The sequence below is a fragment of the Diceros bicornis genome, chromosome 26 (genome assembly GCF_020826845.1).
Source record: "Diceros bicornis minor isolate mBicDic1 chromosome 26, mDicBic1.mat.cur, whole genome shotgun sequence".
Lineage (NCBI taxonomy): Eukaryota > Metazoa > Chordata > Mammalia > Perissodactyla > Rhinocerotidae > Diceros > Diceros bicornis.
The window spans coordinates 7,159,104-7,173,749 of record NC_080765.1 but is presented as its reverse complement, the minus strand read 5'-3'; the positions used below and the strand labels follow the sequence as shown (position 1 = coordinate 7,173,749).

The 14,646-nt window shown below is 39.2% G+C and overlaps 1 protein-coding gene across 6 annotated transcripts; it reads left to right on the top strand.

Annotated features, from left to right (window-relative positions):
- Window positions 1-433: 433 nt before the first annotated feature.
- Window positions 434-13,998, top strand: LOC131422215 (zinc finger protein OZF-like). Of its 6 annotated transcripts, none has more exons than XM_058569243.1 (5): window positions 632-803; window positions 1,747-1,831; window positions 2,395-2,483; window positions 4,427-4,553; window positions 10,984-13,998. In XM_058569243.1, exons 3-5 carry the CDS (start codon window positions 2,397-2,399, stop codon window positions 12,213-12,215), a joined length of 1,446 nt encoding a protein of 481 aa, XP_058425226.1. In that variant the 5' UTR covers window positions 632-803; window positions 1,747-1,831; window positions 2,395-2,396; the 3' UTR covers window positions 12,216-13,998. The 6 variants fall into 6 exon arrangements, with proteins under 6 accessions (XP_058425223.1, XP_058425226.1, XP_058425224.1 ...); XM_058569241.1 differs by lacking the exon at window positions 632-803 and adding an exon at window positions 1,035-1,072; XM_058569240.1 differs by lacking the exons at window positions 632-803; window positions 1,747-1,831 and adding an exon at window positions 434-613.
- Window positions 13,999-14,646: the final 648 nt, after the last annotated feature.

Sequence of the window (14,646 nt, the reverse complement as noted above, 5' to 3'; positions counted from 1 at the left end):
ACTTTTGTTGTATTTTGTGGGGGAAGAATTCACGGGAAAGCTCACTCCGCCATGATGCTGACGTCACTCCTGCTTCTGCTTTTTATTTATCAGCCAGAACGCTTTGAACAAAATCAGCACTAGCACTCAGTTTACACATTTGGAGCTTCATTCTAAGACAGAATGAGAAATACTAAGGAAAAGACTTTGTGTAACAGGTCCTCACCCCCCCACCTCCAATTAATAATCAGACACTAAAATCATGTGGAGCTTTTTAACGACAGCTGCTCATTGTATTCGGGAAGGAGACCTATCATAGGTGAGGAATTATCTCCACTTTAAGGCCGACAGTAAAGGCCCGCAGTTCTCTCCCATCGCTCTGCAGACGCCCCGAGGACAGGCACCGGTGTCCCCGAGCCCTCTGCGAAGTCTTTGAGCGGGACCCCCGACCCGGCGCGGTCGCAACCAAGTGCGCAGATGCGACTCCAGACGGAGCCTCTGGCTCCACCCTTTTGTCTCCCCGCAGCTCCGTGGGTCCGGGAGGCGACTCTGTCCGCCCCTCTCGCCCCTCCCAGCGCGCAGCCCGGCGGGATCCAGCCCTGTGGCCGGAGCCGGGTCCGCAGCGCGTCCCGGGGTAAGAGAAAGCCGGGCCTGCGCACGGTCTCCGGGACCGCCCGTCCGTGTGAGCTGCTTTAACGCCTCCCGCCGCAGCCCGGGCCGGGCTCTCGGGTTCCGGCCTCGGCGTGGGAAGGGCTAGGCCCCGCCTGAGGCCCATGCCCTCCCCCTGGCTCACCCCACGCTCCTCCCACTGGGTCTTGAGCCAGGTGTGTGGGGTTAGTTCTGACAGAAGGGCGTCCCGGAAGCGGGGTTGCCGCTAAGCCCTCTGGGAAATGGAGTCCGGGAGCGTGAAGGGGGCGGAGCGGAGCGGGGGATGCTGGGAGCTGGAGTGCGGAGGTCTGAGGGCTCGGCTTCCGACGTGTGGAGTGAGTGGAGCGCGTGCCTCTCGGTGGTTTTGGCCTTAAATCTTGTCGCTTCACCGACAAGATTTGACCGACAAGATTATGAAGTTTTGGGACAGAAAGGGAAAAATGGGGTCCGTGTCTTACTTATTCCCTTTCTGTGCTTTGCTCTGAGTTTTTGGGCCTGCCTGTATTTGGGGGCCAGTTCAAGGGGTTCGACTCGGAACGTGCAAGGGAATCTTTCAGAGTCTTGAAGAGCGAGTGAGAGATAGGCTGTATAAGCACCCCATCTATCAACTGCCTTGTGTTTATGAATAGCAAGGATGAACCAACTGTGGGAGCCCTGCTTGTAGTTACTGCTACCATAATCACAGGCCGCCTGTAGCCACTAGTGTGTTTTAGGGTCCTCATGGGAGTTTCTGCACGGTCTGGAACCAGGTGTGTGACAGAGGCTCACACTTCACTGCCCGGATTCTCTCCTGTTTTTGCCCTGGTGTGGCATGTAGTGACTGATCTTGGTACTCCAGAGGATGGTCTTCCAGCTGTGGAGATTAATTTAGCCTAAACAATAAAGGTTCCAAGCAAAGTCGAATTATTCTGAGTCCCTAGGATTTAAATGCATAGGGATAAACCTCCTAGGAATAGAGAGAGAGGAAGATGCCCCAGGGAGCAGGAATCAGTTCCAGAGGAGGGCAAGCCTAATCTCAAAGTCTCCCTCCAGAGCTTCAGAGTAGAATTGAATGATTTACACAAAGAAGCAGATCACCTAATGGATCTGAAAACTCCATGTTTATCTCATCTGAAACAGTGAATAAGGAGGAAGTCATAGCAATAACAGGACGAAGTAGAGAAGCTGATTGTGGATTATCTGACCATTGAAGTTGAGCAAGAAGGTAAGAATTACAGAAATAAACATGGAGTTGAAAGTGGGGACAAGTGGAGGAAATAGCCTTGGTGAGAATGAAAAGGTTAGGTGCCCCCCAGTGATAGAAAAGGGAAGCAGACACATGTCAGGAGAAAGCCCGGAAGTAGAGAAACTCTCAGTGAGCTACCATGTTTGGAAATCACTAAGTGGGCTCCTTGTAACGCACTCTCCAGTCCCATTTTCCTCTTTCAGCACTTCTGTGCTCATCCACATTCCCTCTGAAGCCGTGGAAAGGAGGATATTCCATAGTGCTTGCTTTTGTGATACAGGGCAGGTCACACTCTTCCACCCCCATTAGACTGTTCCAGAAGGTTGATGTATTGTGGGTCTGTGAGTTTTAACTTTTTGGTTAAAGCACTTTCACTTTATTATCTTCCCCTATCCTCATCTGAATTTTTTGAGTTAAGTAATTATATATATAAGACCTTATATATATAATTCAGGTAGCTTGTGGTAGCTTTTGTCCTAGTGAATTTGGAAGTGAGAAGATAGAGTTTACTTCCTTCATGGCTTTTTTCTTACTCCTTCCAGCCATGACTACTGAGGATGCTTCTCTGCCCCAAAAACAGAGCACAGAAGAAATGGAATCTGCTGTTGAGCTCCTTCCTGTTAAGTTCCAGGCGAGTTTGGGTTTAATTTCCCTCCCCTGAAATCTTGGCTTGGTGTTCACAGTGTGTCCTCGTTTCTTGCTTTGTCTTGCTTCTGAGGTCCACGGAAATCCCATCTAGAGAACTGAACCAAAGTAATTTTTTCCTTGAAGACTTGAAGCTCTGGGGAGAGCTCAGGCTGGAGCTTTAAATTTGGGAATAATCTGGGTGGATGGTATTTTAAACCATGAAACTGATCAGTAAGGGAATGAGTGTAGATAGAAAGAGATGAGATCTTATTACAGAGTCCTGTAGCTCTCCAACACTTAGAGGTCAGGGAGATGAAGAGGAACTAGCAAAGGAGACTGAGAAGATGTGGCCAGTGACGTAGGGGGAAGCCAAAAGTGTGGCATCCTGGTAACCAATTGAAGAAGTATATCAAGGAGGAAGGAATGATCAGCTGTGTTAAATGCTGCTTCTAAGTCAAGAAGATGAGGCCTGAGAATTGGCCATTGGATTATTTATTTATTTATTTTTTTCCCCCAAAGCCCCAGTAGATAGCTGCATGTCATAGCTGCACATCCTTCTAATTGCTGCACGTGGGACGCGGCCTCAGCATGGCCGGAGAAGCCGTGCGTCGGTGCGCGCCCGGGACCCGAACCCGGACCGCCAGCAGCGGAGCGCACGCACCCAACCGCTAAGCCACGGGGCCGGCCCTGACCATTCGATTTTAAAATATGAAGATCATTGGTGACTGCCGAGAGCAGTACCATGCAGTGGTAGGAGTGAAGCCTGATTGGAATGGGTTAAAAAAAAAATAGGAGGATAGAAATTGGAGCCAGGGACTACAGACAACTATTTTGGAGAGTTTTACTCTAAAGTAAAGGAGAGAAGCTGGAAGGAGTAGTAAGACCAAAAAGTTTTTTTTTTTTTTTCCCCTAAAGACAGGAGAAATAACAGATTGTTTATGGGTATGTAAGAGTGAATGGAGACGAGAAGATGTCTAAGGACTGAGCTCTGGAGAACTCCAACATTTAGAGCCACTTTTGAAACATTATTTTAAATAAATAATCTTGTGAGTTAGGGGTGATATCTGTTTCACAGATGAAGAAGCTGAGGCTCACAGTAGCATGTTCAGAATCATAAATGGTTGAGCCCTGATAGAACCCAGGTATGTCTCATTCTAAATCCTGTGTCTCTAACTATGCCATTCTTTTGACTGACTTTCCCACAAGTACTCTCCAGTTAATTATGGTCAACAAAGTCCACTCACATGACTGTCAATATACATAAAGTATGAATCTTATCTTAGAACATTTGATCATTTTCAATTTAAAATCAGTAAATTCACTCTTTCAGAACAACTTTAATTAGTAAAGGATAACTAAATAAATCTCAAAGTCATAGCCCTAAGTACAGAGAAAGAAGGAGCCTCTGCTAGAGCAGTGTGACGATCTATATGCGTTCAGGATATCAAGCTGAATTTCTATAAAATCTCAGAATATTCCAGGAATCGGTATAAATTACATATCTGAGCCTTATCCCATCTACAACATAATCAGTAATTAACATTTGTTTATCATTCAATGGTTAATTTATATTACATTTATTTAACAAAATATGTAAGAGGCAGAAGAATATAGTTAAGAGTATAGCTTTTGAGTCAGACTGTCTGGGTCTAAATCTCAGATCTGATCCTGACATCTGTAGATAATGTTAATAATAGAACTTACCTCATGTAGTTACTATTACGAGAGATAGTTCATTCAGAGGACTTAGCCTAGAAAGTAAATTACAAATGTTAGCTATTATTATTCTTTTCCCTAACACAGTTTAATACTTGGAAATTTTAGATTTTTTCCTTAAAATGGTTAAAATAAAGATTTAAACTTTAGATTAAAAAACACTTCCTCTTCTATATTGTTCTCTTCCTTCAAGGATTACCAAGCCCTAGAAGAATGTGCTTGTACTTCCAGGAGTTGGTGACAGTTGAAGATGAGGAAATGGACTTCACCCATGTGCAGGTGGAACAGCTGAATTCTGCCCAAAGGTACATGGGTGTGGATATGAAGATGGAGAATTGTGGAAGCCTGGTATCTTGGGGTAAGGAAGTCATTTTGTAATGCAGAGTGCTTGCTGAGATGTAAACCTCCTTAATAACTAATGGCATCTAAAATGCCATAGTTTTGCTTATGATCTAGAGAGCCCTGATCCCCTAGGGGATCCCTCATAACTTTGAGCTCAGAATTGGGCTTCTTTTCTCTTTTGGCTAGTAAAAGTCACCATATGTGGAAGTGAAAAAGAACAGCTTCATTATTATTGATTTAAGACTTATAAAGCTACAGTAATTCAAACAGTGTGGTATTGGTGAAAGAATAGATGTAAATCAGTGGAACAGATCAGATAGTCCAGAAATAGACCCACACTTATATGATCAATTAATTTCCAGCAAAGATGCAAAAGCAATTCAGTGTTAAAAAGAGAATCTTTTCAGTTAATGGTGCTGGAACAATTGGACACCCATATTAAAAAACAAAAACAAACCTCAATCTATACCTCCCTCCATGTGTAGTAAGTAACTCAAAATGGGTCACAGATCTAAGTATAAAATCTAAAACTATAAAACTTCTAGAAGAAAACATTAGGGATAGTCTTTGTGACTTTTTGTAAGGCAAAGTTTTATTATATATGACATCAAAAGCTCGATCCAGTAAAGCCATCTGGATCTCCAGTTTGCTTTGTTGGAAGGTTTTTAACCTTGAATCTAAGTCCTTTGCTCGATATAAGACTATTCAGATTATCTGTTTCTTGTTGAGTAAGTTCTGGGAATGATTTCCCATCTTTCATTCCTGATCTTGGTAATTTGTATCGTCTCTCTTTTTTCTTTGTTGGTCTTCCTAGAGGTTTAACAATTTTATTGATCTTTTCAGAGAACCAGCTTTTGGTTTCATTGATTGTCTCTATTTTATGTTTTCAATTTTATTTGTTGCTACTCTTATCTATTATTTTCTTCCCCTTTGCTAACTTTGTGTTTATTTGCTCTCTTTTTTTAGTTTCTTAAGGTGGAAGCTTGATCATTAATGTAAGATGTTAATATAATATAACACAGTCATGTGCCACATAGTGACCTTTTGGTCAATGATGGACCACAGATATGATGGTGGTTCCATAAGGTTAGTACCATATAGCCTGGATGTGTAGTAGTCTATACCATCTAGGTTTGTGTAAGTACACTCTATGATGTTGGCACAATGATGAAATCGCCTAACAATGCATTTCTCAGAATGTATCCCTGTCATTAAGTGACACATGACTGTATAATGTAATATCTCTCTTATTATGTCTTGATCATTAATATAAGATCTTCATATAATATAATATCTTTATTCTCTTCTAATATGAACATTTAATGCTATAAATTTCCTTCTAACTGCTTTAGCTATGTTCTACAATTTTGATATGTGGTATTTTCATTTCCATTCAGTTCAAAATAATTTCTATTTTCATTTGTGACTTTCTCTTGGACTCCTGTGTTGTTTACAAGTTTCCAAATTTTAGGTGTTTTTCAATAAATTTCTAGTTTTGATTTTGTAGTTTGGTTCTGCTGTGGTCAGAGATTCTTTGTGTGATTTCAGTTCTTTAAAATTTTTGAGGTTTGTTGTATCATCCATAATATAATTTTGATAATCGTTCCATGTGCACTTGAAAATAAATATCGATTATTGTCAGGTTGGTTGACAGTGTTGTTCAAGTCTTCTGTATCCTTACTGATTTCCTGTCTACTGGCTACTATTGATTACTGACAGAGGACTGTTGAATTCTCCAACTATACTTGTGGATTTGTCTATTTCTCCTTTTAGTTCTATTAGCTTTTGCTTAATGTATCTTGAAACTCTTTTGTTAGGTACATACACATTAAGAATTGTTATGTCTTCTTGGTGAATTGACCTCTTTATCATATAATGTCCCTCTTTAACCTTGGTAGTATTCCTTGTTTGGAAGTTTATTTTGTCTGATATTAATATAGCCACTCTAGCTTCCTTTTAATTAGTGTTTGCATAGTATATTTTTCCATTCTTTTTGTTTAACTTATTTAAAGTGAGTTTCTTGTGGACAGCATATAATTGGGTCTGGTTTTTAAATCCATTCTGACAATCTCTGTGATTTGCTATTGGTGTGTTAGGCTATTTACATTTAAAGTAATTATTGGTAGGGCTGGCCTGGTGGTGCAAGTGGTTAAGTGCACGCGCTCAGCTGCTGATTCGGATCTCAGGTGCGCACTGACGCACCGCTTGTCAAGCCATGCTGTGGTGGCGTCTCATATAAAGTGGAGGAAGATGGGCACGGATGTTAGCCCAGGGCTGATCTTCCTCAGCAAAAAGAGGAGGATTAGCAGATGTTAGCTCAGGGCTGATCTTCCTCACAAAAAAAAATAAATAAATAAAGTAATTATTGGTATGGTTGGGTTTAAATCTTCCGTATAGCTAGTTGTTTTCTATTTGTTCCTTCTTTTTCTTCATTTTTTTCTTTTGCTGCCTGTTTTTTGATTATTTTTTATTACTCAATTTTATCTCCACTGTTAGCTTATCATTAAACCTTAATTTTAAAGACTTTTTTAGTGGTTGTCCTAGAGTTCCCAATATGCTTCTTTAATTAATCACAGTATACCTTTACAGAATATTATACCACTTCACATACATTATATAAACCTTACTTCTATAAACTTCGAATTACTCCCTCCCATCTTTTGTGTAATTGTTGTCATGCATTTTACCTTTACATATGCTATAAATCTACAATATATGCTACTATGTTTGTTTAAGACAGTCAGTTATCTCTTGGAGCAATTTAAAATAAGAAAAAATGAATTTTATTTTTCATTTCTAGCACAGTTCATTTTTTATATAGAGCAGGGGTTGGCAAACTTTCTCTATAAAGGACTAGATAGTAAATATTTTCTCTTTTGTGGGCCATACACTCTCTGTTGCAATTACTTAACTCTGCCATTTTAGCATGAAGACAGCCATAAACAATATGTAAACAAATGATGTGGCCAGATTTGTTCTATGGTGAACCAGATTTGGCCTGTGGGCCATAATTTGCTGAGCCTTGGTATAGATCCAAGTTTTTGACTGCTATCAGATACCTTCTGCCTGAAGAACTTTCTTTAACATTTCTTATAGTGCAGCTATAAGCTTTTGTTTGTCTGAAAAAGTCTATATTTAATCCTCATTTTTGAAAGATATTTTCACTGAATATGGAATTCTTGGTGACAGGTTTTTTTTCGGCACCCTAAATGTGTCACTTTATTGTTTTCAGGTTTATAATAGTTTGTGACCAAAAGTTTCTGTAATTTTTATCTTTGTTCTTCTATATGTAATGTATCTTTTTTCTATGGCTGCCTTTAAGATTTTCCCTTTATCTTTGCTTTTAAACAGTTTGAATGTGATGTATCTAGGTGTGTGTGTGTGTGTGTGTATTTCATCGTACTTCAGGTTGTCTGAGCTTCCTTGGATCTTTGGTTTGATGTCTTTCATTAGTTTCAGAAAATTATCAGCTATTAACTCATCAAATATTGTTTCTGCCCATTCTCTTTGCCTCTTCCCCTTCCAGGATACCAATTACATGTATGTTTGAGCGTTTGATATTGTCCCACAGCTCTTAGATGCTCTCTTCTGGCTTGTTAGTTTGTTTTTCACTCTTTTTTCCTCTTTGTGTTTTTGTTTGGGTAATTTCTCTTGACCTATTTGTGAGTTTACTGATTCTTTCCTTAGCTCTGTTGACTCTACTGGTGTACCCATCAAAGACATTATTCATCTCTGTGACCATATTTTCTCATTTCTAGCATTTCAATTTGACTTTTTATTATAGTTTCCATCTCTCTGCTAAAATTCCCCAACTGTTAATGCACATTGTCCACCTTTCCACTAGAGCCTTTTACATATTAATCATAGTTATTTTCAGTTCCCTTATAGTTCTAATTTCTGGGTAGTCATTGAATTTGGCTCTATTGATTACTCTGACTATGGTTTTATACAATTAGATTTGAATGGGGTTGGGGAGGGTGCGTGGAGAGAGGGTGCAAGCAGACCCATCATGAGGCTGCTACATTAGTTTAGGTGAGAGAGGATGGTGGCTGAATCGGGGTGGTAATAGTGGGGAGGGAAAGTACAGAATGGATTTGAGAGAGATTTGGGAGATACAATCCATAAAACTTGGTTTATTTGTTGTGATTGGTAGGGTAGAGGGAAGAGTTCAATATGATTCTCAAGTTTCCGACTTTCAGCTGTAAAACCTTTTTGGGCTTTTGTGAGGATTAGATATGTACAAATGTTTAACCTTTCAGAATAGTAGCTTACACATAATAAACACTATATAAGTATTTGTCTAATATAGTTCACAGCATATATTAAACTTTATGTACGATGATATTCTCAACTTCTGAAAATCATGGCAGCATTAGAAATATATTTTACTCAAACATCAGTTATGTTTCTATAATGGGAGAAAGGATCTTAAGAAAGGTTTATCATCATCCAGAGTTGCCTCATTGCTTGTATTATTTGTGTTCAACTCAGTTCATACAACATATATTTAACATACTAGCACTATGATGGGCCCTGAGAAATATCAGTGAACAAAAGAAGTGTGATTTCTATCCTCAGAAAACTTACCTTTTGATGGTAGAGTTTATATTCTTATATTAATGTCTTTTTATTAACAAGAACGATGGTGGTGTTATTTTCTTAGACAATGAAACCTGGGGAATGTACTGCTTGAGGAAGAAGATGAGTTTGGGTATGGACATAATGAATTTGAGATTTCCAAGTGAATACGTGAAGTAGATAGTTGAATATATGGGTGTGGGGGACAGAGAACTAAGCTGGAGATATGGATTTGAGATCATTGATATATAGAAGGCGATTGCAACTAGTAGATAAATAAGTCCTGGAGATCTAATGCACAGTATAGTGAATATAGACAACAACAGTGTATTATAATCATCAAACTTGCCAAGAGAGTAGGTCTTAATTATCCCCATCGCAAAAAAGAAATCATAATTATGTGACATGATAGAGGCGCTAACTATTGCTACAGTGGCAATCATATTACAATATATAAATGTATCAAATCAACATGTTGCATACCCTGAATTTACACAATGTTATATGTCAAATATATTTCAATAAAAAAGGCAATTAAAGCCATGGACTGGATGATGTCTTTAAAGGAGACAATGTGGGGGGGGAGTGGGGGCAGGGGCAAAAGAGAGGAGCCTAAGACTGATCACTGAGAAGCATCAACATTTAAGAAGAAGAAACAGCAGAAAAAGTTCCAAAGAAATAGAGATCAGGAGAAAAACCTGGAAAGCTTAGAATCATAGAGTCAAGAGAGAATATATGTCAATTATATCTGAATGAAGTTGGAAAAAAAAGGGAGGATGTTGTTAGGGGGGCACGGTCAACACTGTCAAGTGCTGTTGAGAGGCCAAGCTAAACAAGGAATGAGAAGGATCCGCTGGATTTAGGTGACCTACAGAAGGTTAGTGACATCAACGAGAGCAGTTTCAATTGCGTGGTAGGGAGAGAAACCAGGCTGCAGTGAGTTCAGGAGCAAGTATGTGATGAGAGAAGGTACAAAATCTGTTTGACAAATTTTGCTATGACAAAAAAAAAAAAAAGGAAGGAAGGAGAAAGAAGAAAGAAAGGGAGAGGGAGGGATGGAGGGAGGGAGGAAGGAAGGAAAGAAGGAAGGAGGGAGTCGTGGTTAGTGGAGAAGCAAAATAGTATTTAAAGCATATGCTAAACAAACAAAAAATCTGTGCCTTTAAAAAAAGACTGAAGGAAATGATTTAAAAAGTCAAAAGTGGTTGTCTCCAGCTGGTATTATTATAAGTGATTTTTTGTCTAATACTTTTTCAAAACTGCCCAATCTCAACCTGTGTTTTCATCTTTCTCCTCCTTTCTCAGTTATTTTATGTTAACATTTATTCTCCTCCCTTCTGCTTATCCTCCTCCCTGGTTAGTCTGTTCAGTTTTCCATTCTCTTAGGTAGAGCATCCTCATTGTCTGACCTTTTGTTGTGCCTTATATTATTCTTCCATCTCTGTTATCCCTGAAACTTCTTCATCCACCGTTGCCATGAGGCTCTTTCTGAAAACATTCAAGTAAACTTTTTTTTTTTTGTGAGGAAGATCGACCCTGAGTTGACATCTGCCAATCCTCCTCTTTTTGCTGAGGAAGACTGGCCCTGGGCTAACATCCCATGCCCATCTTCCTCCACTCTATATGGGATGCTGCCACAGCATGGCTTGACAAGTGGTGCGTCAGTGCGCATTCGGGATCTGAACCGGCAAACCCCGGGCCGCCGCAGCAGAGTGAGTGTACTTGACCACTTGTGCCACCGGGCTGGCCCCTCAAATAAACATTTTTAATAGGCATCACTTTTATTTTCTTTATTCTCTTGCCATGTCAGCAGTTTTCCTTCTCTCAGCGCAGAGAACACAAACGCTTGTACTTTTTATTTATTTCAGATTCTCAATGTATACCTGAAACTAAAGTGTCCCTTTCAAAGCAGGAAGTTTATGAAGAAGTATCATCTGAAAGGGAGCTGATAGTAGAAAGACTTAAAAAGGATGATTCCTGGGACTCCAGATTGATAGAAGCCTGGGAATGTGAAGGCACATTGGAAAGGCAGCAAGGAAATCAGAAGAAAGATTTAAGGCAAGTCATAATTAAACACAAGAAAACCCCTAAGGAAGATTGTAATGATATGGGGGAAAGTTCAATCCCAGTTAAATATCAGAAGGTTTACTCAGTGAAAAAGCCTTGGAAGTGCAATGAGTGTGGGAAGTCCTTCACTTACTACTTAGCCTTTATCCTACATCAGAGAATTCATACAGGAGAGAAGCCCTATGTATGCAATGAATGTGGAAAGGCCTTCAGTCGGAGCTCATCACTTATTCAGCATCAGAGAATTCACACTAGAGAGAAACCCTATGAGTGTAACGAATGCAGGAAAGCTTTCAGTCATTGCTCAACCCTTATTCAACGTCATATCATTCATACTGGAGAAAAGCCCTATGAGTGCAATGAATGTGGGAAGGCCTTCAACCAAAGTACCTACCTTATTCACCACCACAGGATACACACTGGAGAGAAACCCTATAAATGCAAAGAATGTGGGAAAGCTTTCAGTGACACCTCATCCCTTATTAAACATCAAAGACTTCATACAGGAGAAAAATGCTATGGATGTAAAGAGTGTGGGAAAGCCTTTAGTGACAGCTCAGGCATTACTCAACATCAGAGAACTCATACGGGGGAAAAGCCACATGAATGTAGCAAATGTGGGAAAGCTTTTAGTTACTGTTCAGCTGTCATTCAACATCAAGGAACCCATACTGGGGAAAAGCCTTACAAATGTAATGAATGTGGGAAAGCTTTTAGTGACCGCTCAGCTCTTTTAAGACATCAGAGAATTCATACTGGAGAGAAACCTTACAAATGTAAAGAATGTGAGAAAGCCTTCAGTCAGAGCTCTTCCCTTACAAAGCATCTGAGAACTCATTTTGGAGAGAAACCGTATAAATGTAATGATTGTAACAAAGCCTTTAGCCAGAGTTCATCTCTTATTCAACACCAGAAAATTCATACAGGAGAAAAACCCTACAAATGTAAGAAATGTGAGAAAACCTTCAGTGTGTGCTCAGCCTTTCATCAATATAAAGAAATTCATGATGAATGGAATGCAGTGAATTCATGAAATAATTAAGTATTTTCTCCTGATTGTATAGACCTGTTCTAAATATTACAGGGTATATTACAAAAACATGAGGCTGTGTCACACAAAAAATAGCCCTGTTCCTGGAAATGTTATTAGATATGGAAGAGGACAAGAGATACATGTGGATATCTCAGTTACAAAATCAGAATAGCTGAAGCAGTGGAGAAGAGAATTTCTAGGGAAGTACAGAAGGAGAAGGTCTAGTTTAGTCAGAGAAACAGAATAAAGAGCTAAGCATCTATATCAATAGGAAAACTAATCAGAGGAGCAGACTGAGCATTACTTGAGGCTGATAACTCTCTAAATAGTAGTTTCAACCTGAAACCAAAGTGGGGAGGATCAGGATCCCAAAGAGGAAAATTACCAGGAGGTTTCTCTAGGGAAATAAAAAGGAAAAAATCTAAGCCCAGAAAATCCTCCTTTCTCTGTCCCTACACTCCGCTTGTTCACTCGCACATTTGCAGATATTTAAACCAGTGATTATTAACCCTGTATGCACATTGAAATCATCTGGGAAGCTTTAAAAAAATACCTGGATCCCAGCCTCAGAGATTCTGAAAATTGGACTGGGGTGTAGCTTAGGCATCAGGAATTTTTAAAACTTCTCAAGTAGTTCCAACGTGCAGCCCAGATTAAGAACCACTGATTCAGACTCTTTCTGCACAAAGATCAACTTAATAAGATAGGAGGGTTACAGGCAGCCGAAAGGATAATGACAGTCTACATTAGCTCTCAAGAGCTCTTTGTGTCCTTGTTGCTGCTTTTTCTTTCTCTTGCTAATTATATAACGTCATCTTTTTGGCCTGATTTTGGATCCTTCTGCTTGGACCTTTTTTGTTTTTTCTGTCTTTGTGTGAACTGACCTGCCTGATACTGACTTCTGCTCTGACCATGAATCTTGCTAAATGTGCTCCTTGAAGCCTGGTTATAGCTTTCTCAACCATTTCTACCTACCAGGGTCATATATTGTGCTTGCTACCCATGGCTCAGTGGTAGCAAAAATTACCTGTAATAAATAAGTTGAGGAGGACCTGAAGACCAGAAATTAGGAGTGAAGACAGAGTGACGGGAAAGGACTTTCAAAGAGGTAAACTTTTGACTCCAACTGTATAGTTTGTATCTTAGAATTTCCAGAAATTATAATAAAATTTAGTTGCGTGCATAAATTAATACTGAATTTTAAGGGATGTAGGTGGGAGGAAGTGTAAATCAGGAATGTTCCTGTATTTAACATGAAGTACAATAGTAACTCTAAGGAGATTATGAGAAGTTACAGATGATATCATGATCCCTATAGAACATCCATTAACAGATAATGCAAGTAGAGGAATTTAGTTACATACTAAAAAGTGTTTAACCCAAAAGAAGGCGGGAAAGGAGAAAGAGAGAAGCAAAGAAAGATGAGACAAATAGTAAACTGATAGCAAAATGGTAGACCTAAATTCAACCATGTGAGTAATTACATTAAATGTAAAAGAGACACCTCTGATAAAACTCAGAGATTGTCAGACTGGATAAAGAAGCCTAACTCAACTATATCCAAAAGAGGCACACTTTAAATACAGAAACACTTACAGGTTGAAAGTTCAAAAGATGAACAAGGATATACATTGAAAACACTAGGCATAAGAAAGTTGGAGTTGATATATTAATATCAGATAAAATAGAATTCAAGAAGAGGGATATTATCGTAGATATAGAAGGACATTTTATAATTATAAAAGGGTCAATTCATCAAGATTAGTAATTGTTATAATGTGTAACTGGGTTACAATTATGAATATGACTTACATGTTATAACTATATTTATCATTAAAAATATTTTATTGAGGTCACATTGGTTTATAACATTGTGTAAAGTTCAGCTGTACATCATTATATTTTGGCTTCTATATAGACTGCATCGTGTTCACCACCAAAAGTTTAGTTTCCATCTGTCGCCATACATGTGTGCCCCTTTACCCCTTTTGCCCTTCCCCTACTCTCTTCCCCTCTGGTAACCACCAATCTTTTCTCTTTATCTATGTGTTTATCTTCCACATCTGAGTGAAATCATATGGTATTTGTTTTTCTCTGTCTGACTTATTTTGCTTAGCATAATATCCTCTTGTTCTGTCCATGTAGTCACAAATGGCATGATTTCATCTTTTTTTATGGCTGAGTAGTGTTCCATTGTACCACTTCTTCTTTATCCATTCATATATTGATAAGCACTTGGGTTACTTTCAATTCTTGGCTGTTGTGAGTAATGCTGCGATGAACATAGGGGTGCATATATCTTTCCAAATTAGTGTTTTCATGTTCTTTGGATAAATACCCAGAAGTGGACTAGCTGGATCATATGGTATTTCTATTTTTAATTTTTTTTGAGAAATCTCCATACTGTTTTCCATAGTGTCTGCACCAGTTT

Excerpts from the sequence above, each read along its gene's own strand:
- LOC131422215 (XM_058569240.1), top strand. The coding sequence starts at position 457 with ATGCGACTCCAGACGGAGCCTCTGGCTCCACCCTTTTGTCTCCCCGCA. Across the intron at positions 614-2,394 it reads GGTCCGCAGCGCGTCCCGGG|CCATGACTACTGAGGATGCT; the intron begins GTAAGAGAAAGC and ends TACTCCTTCCAG. Across the intron at positions 4,554-10,983 it reads TGGAAGCCTGGTATCTTGGG|ATTCTCAATGTATACCTGAA; the intron begins GTAAGGAAGTCA and ends TATTTATTTCAG.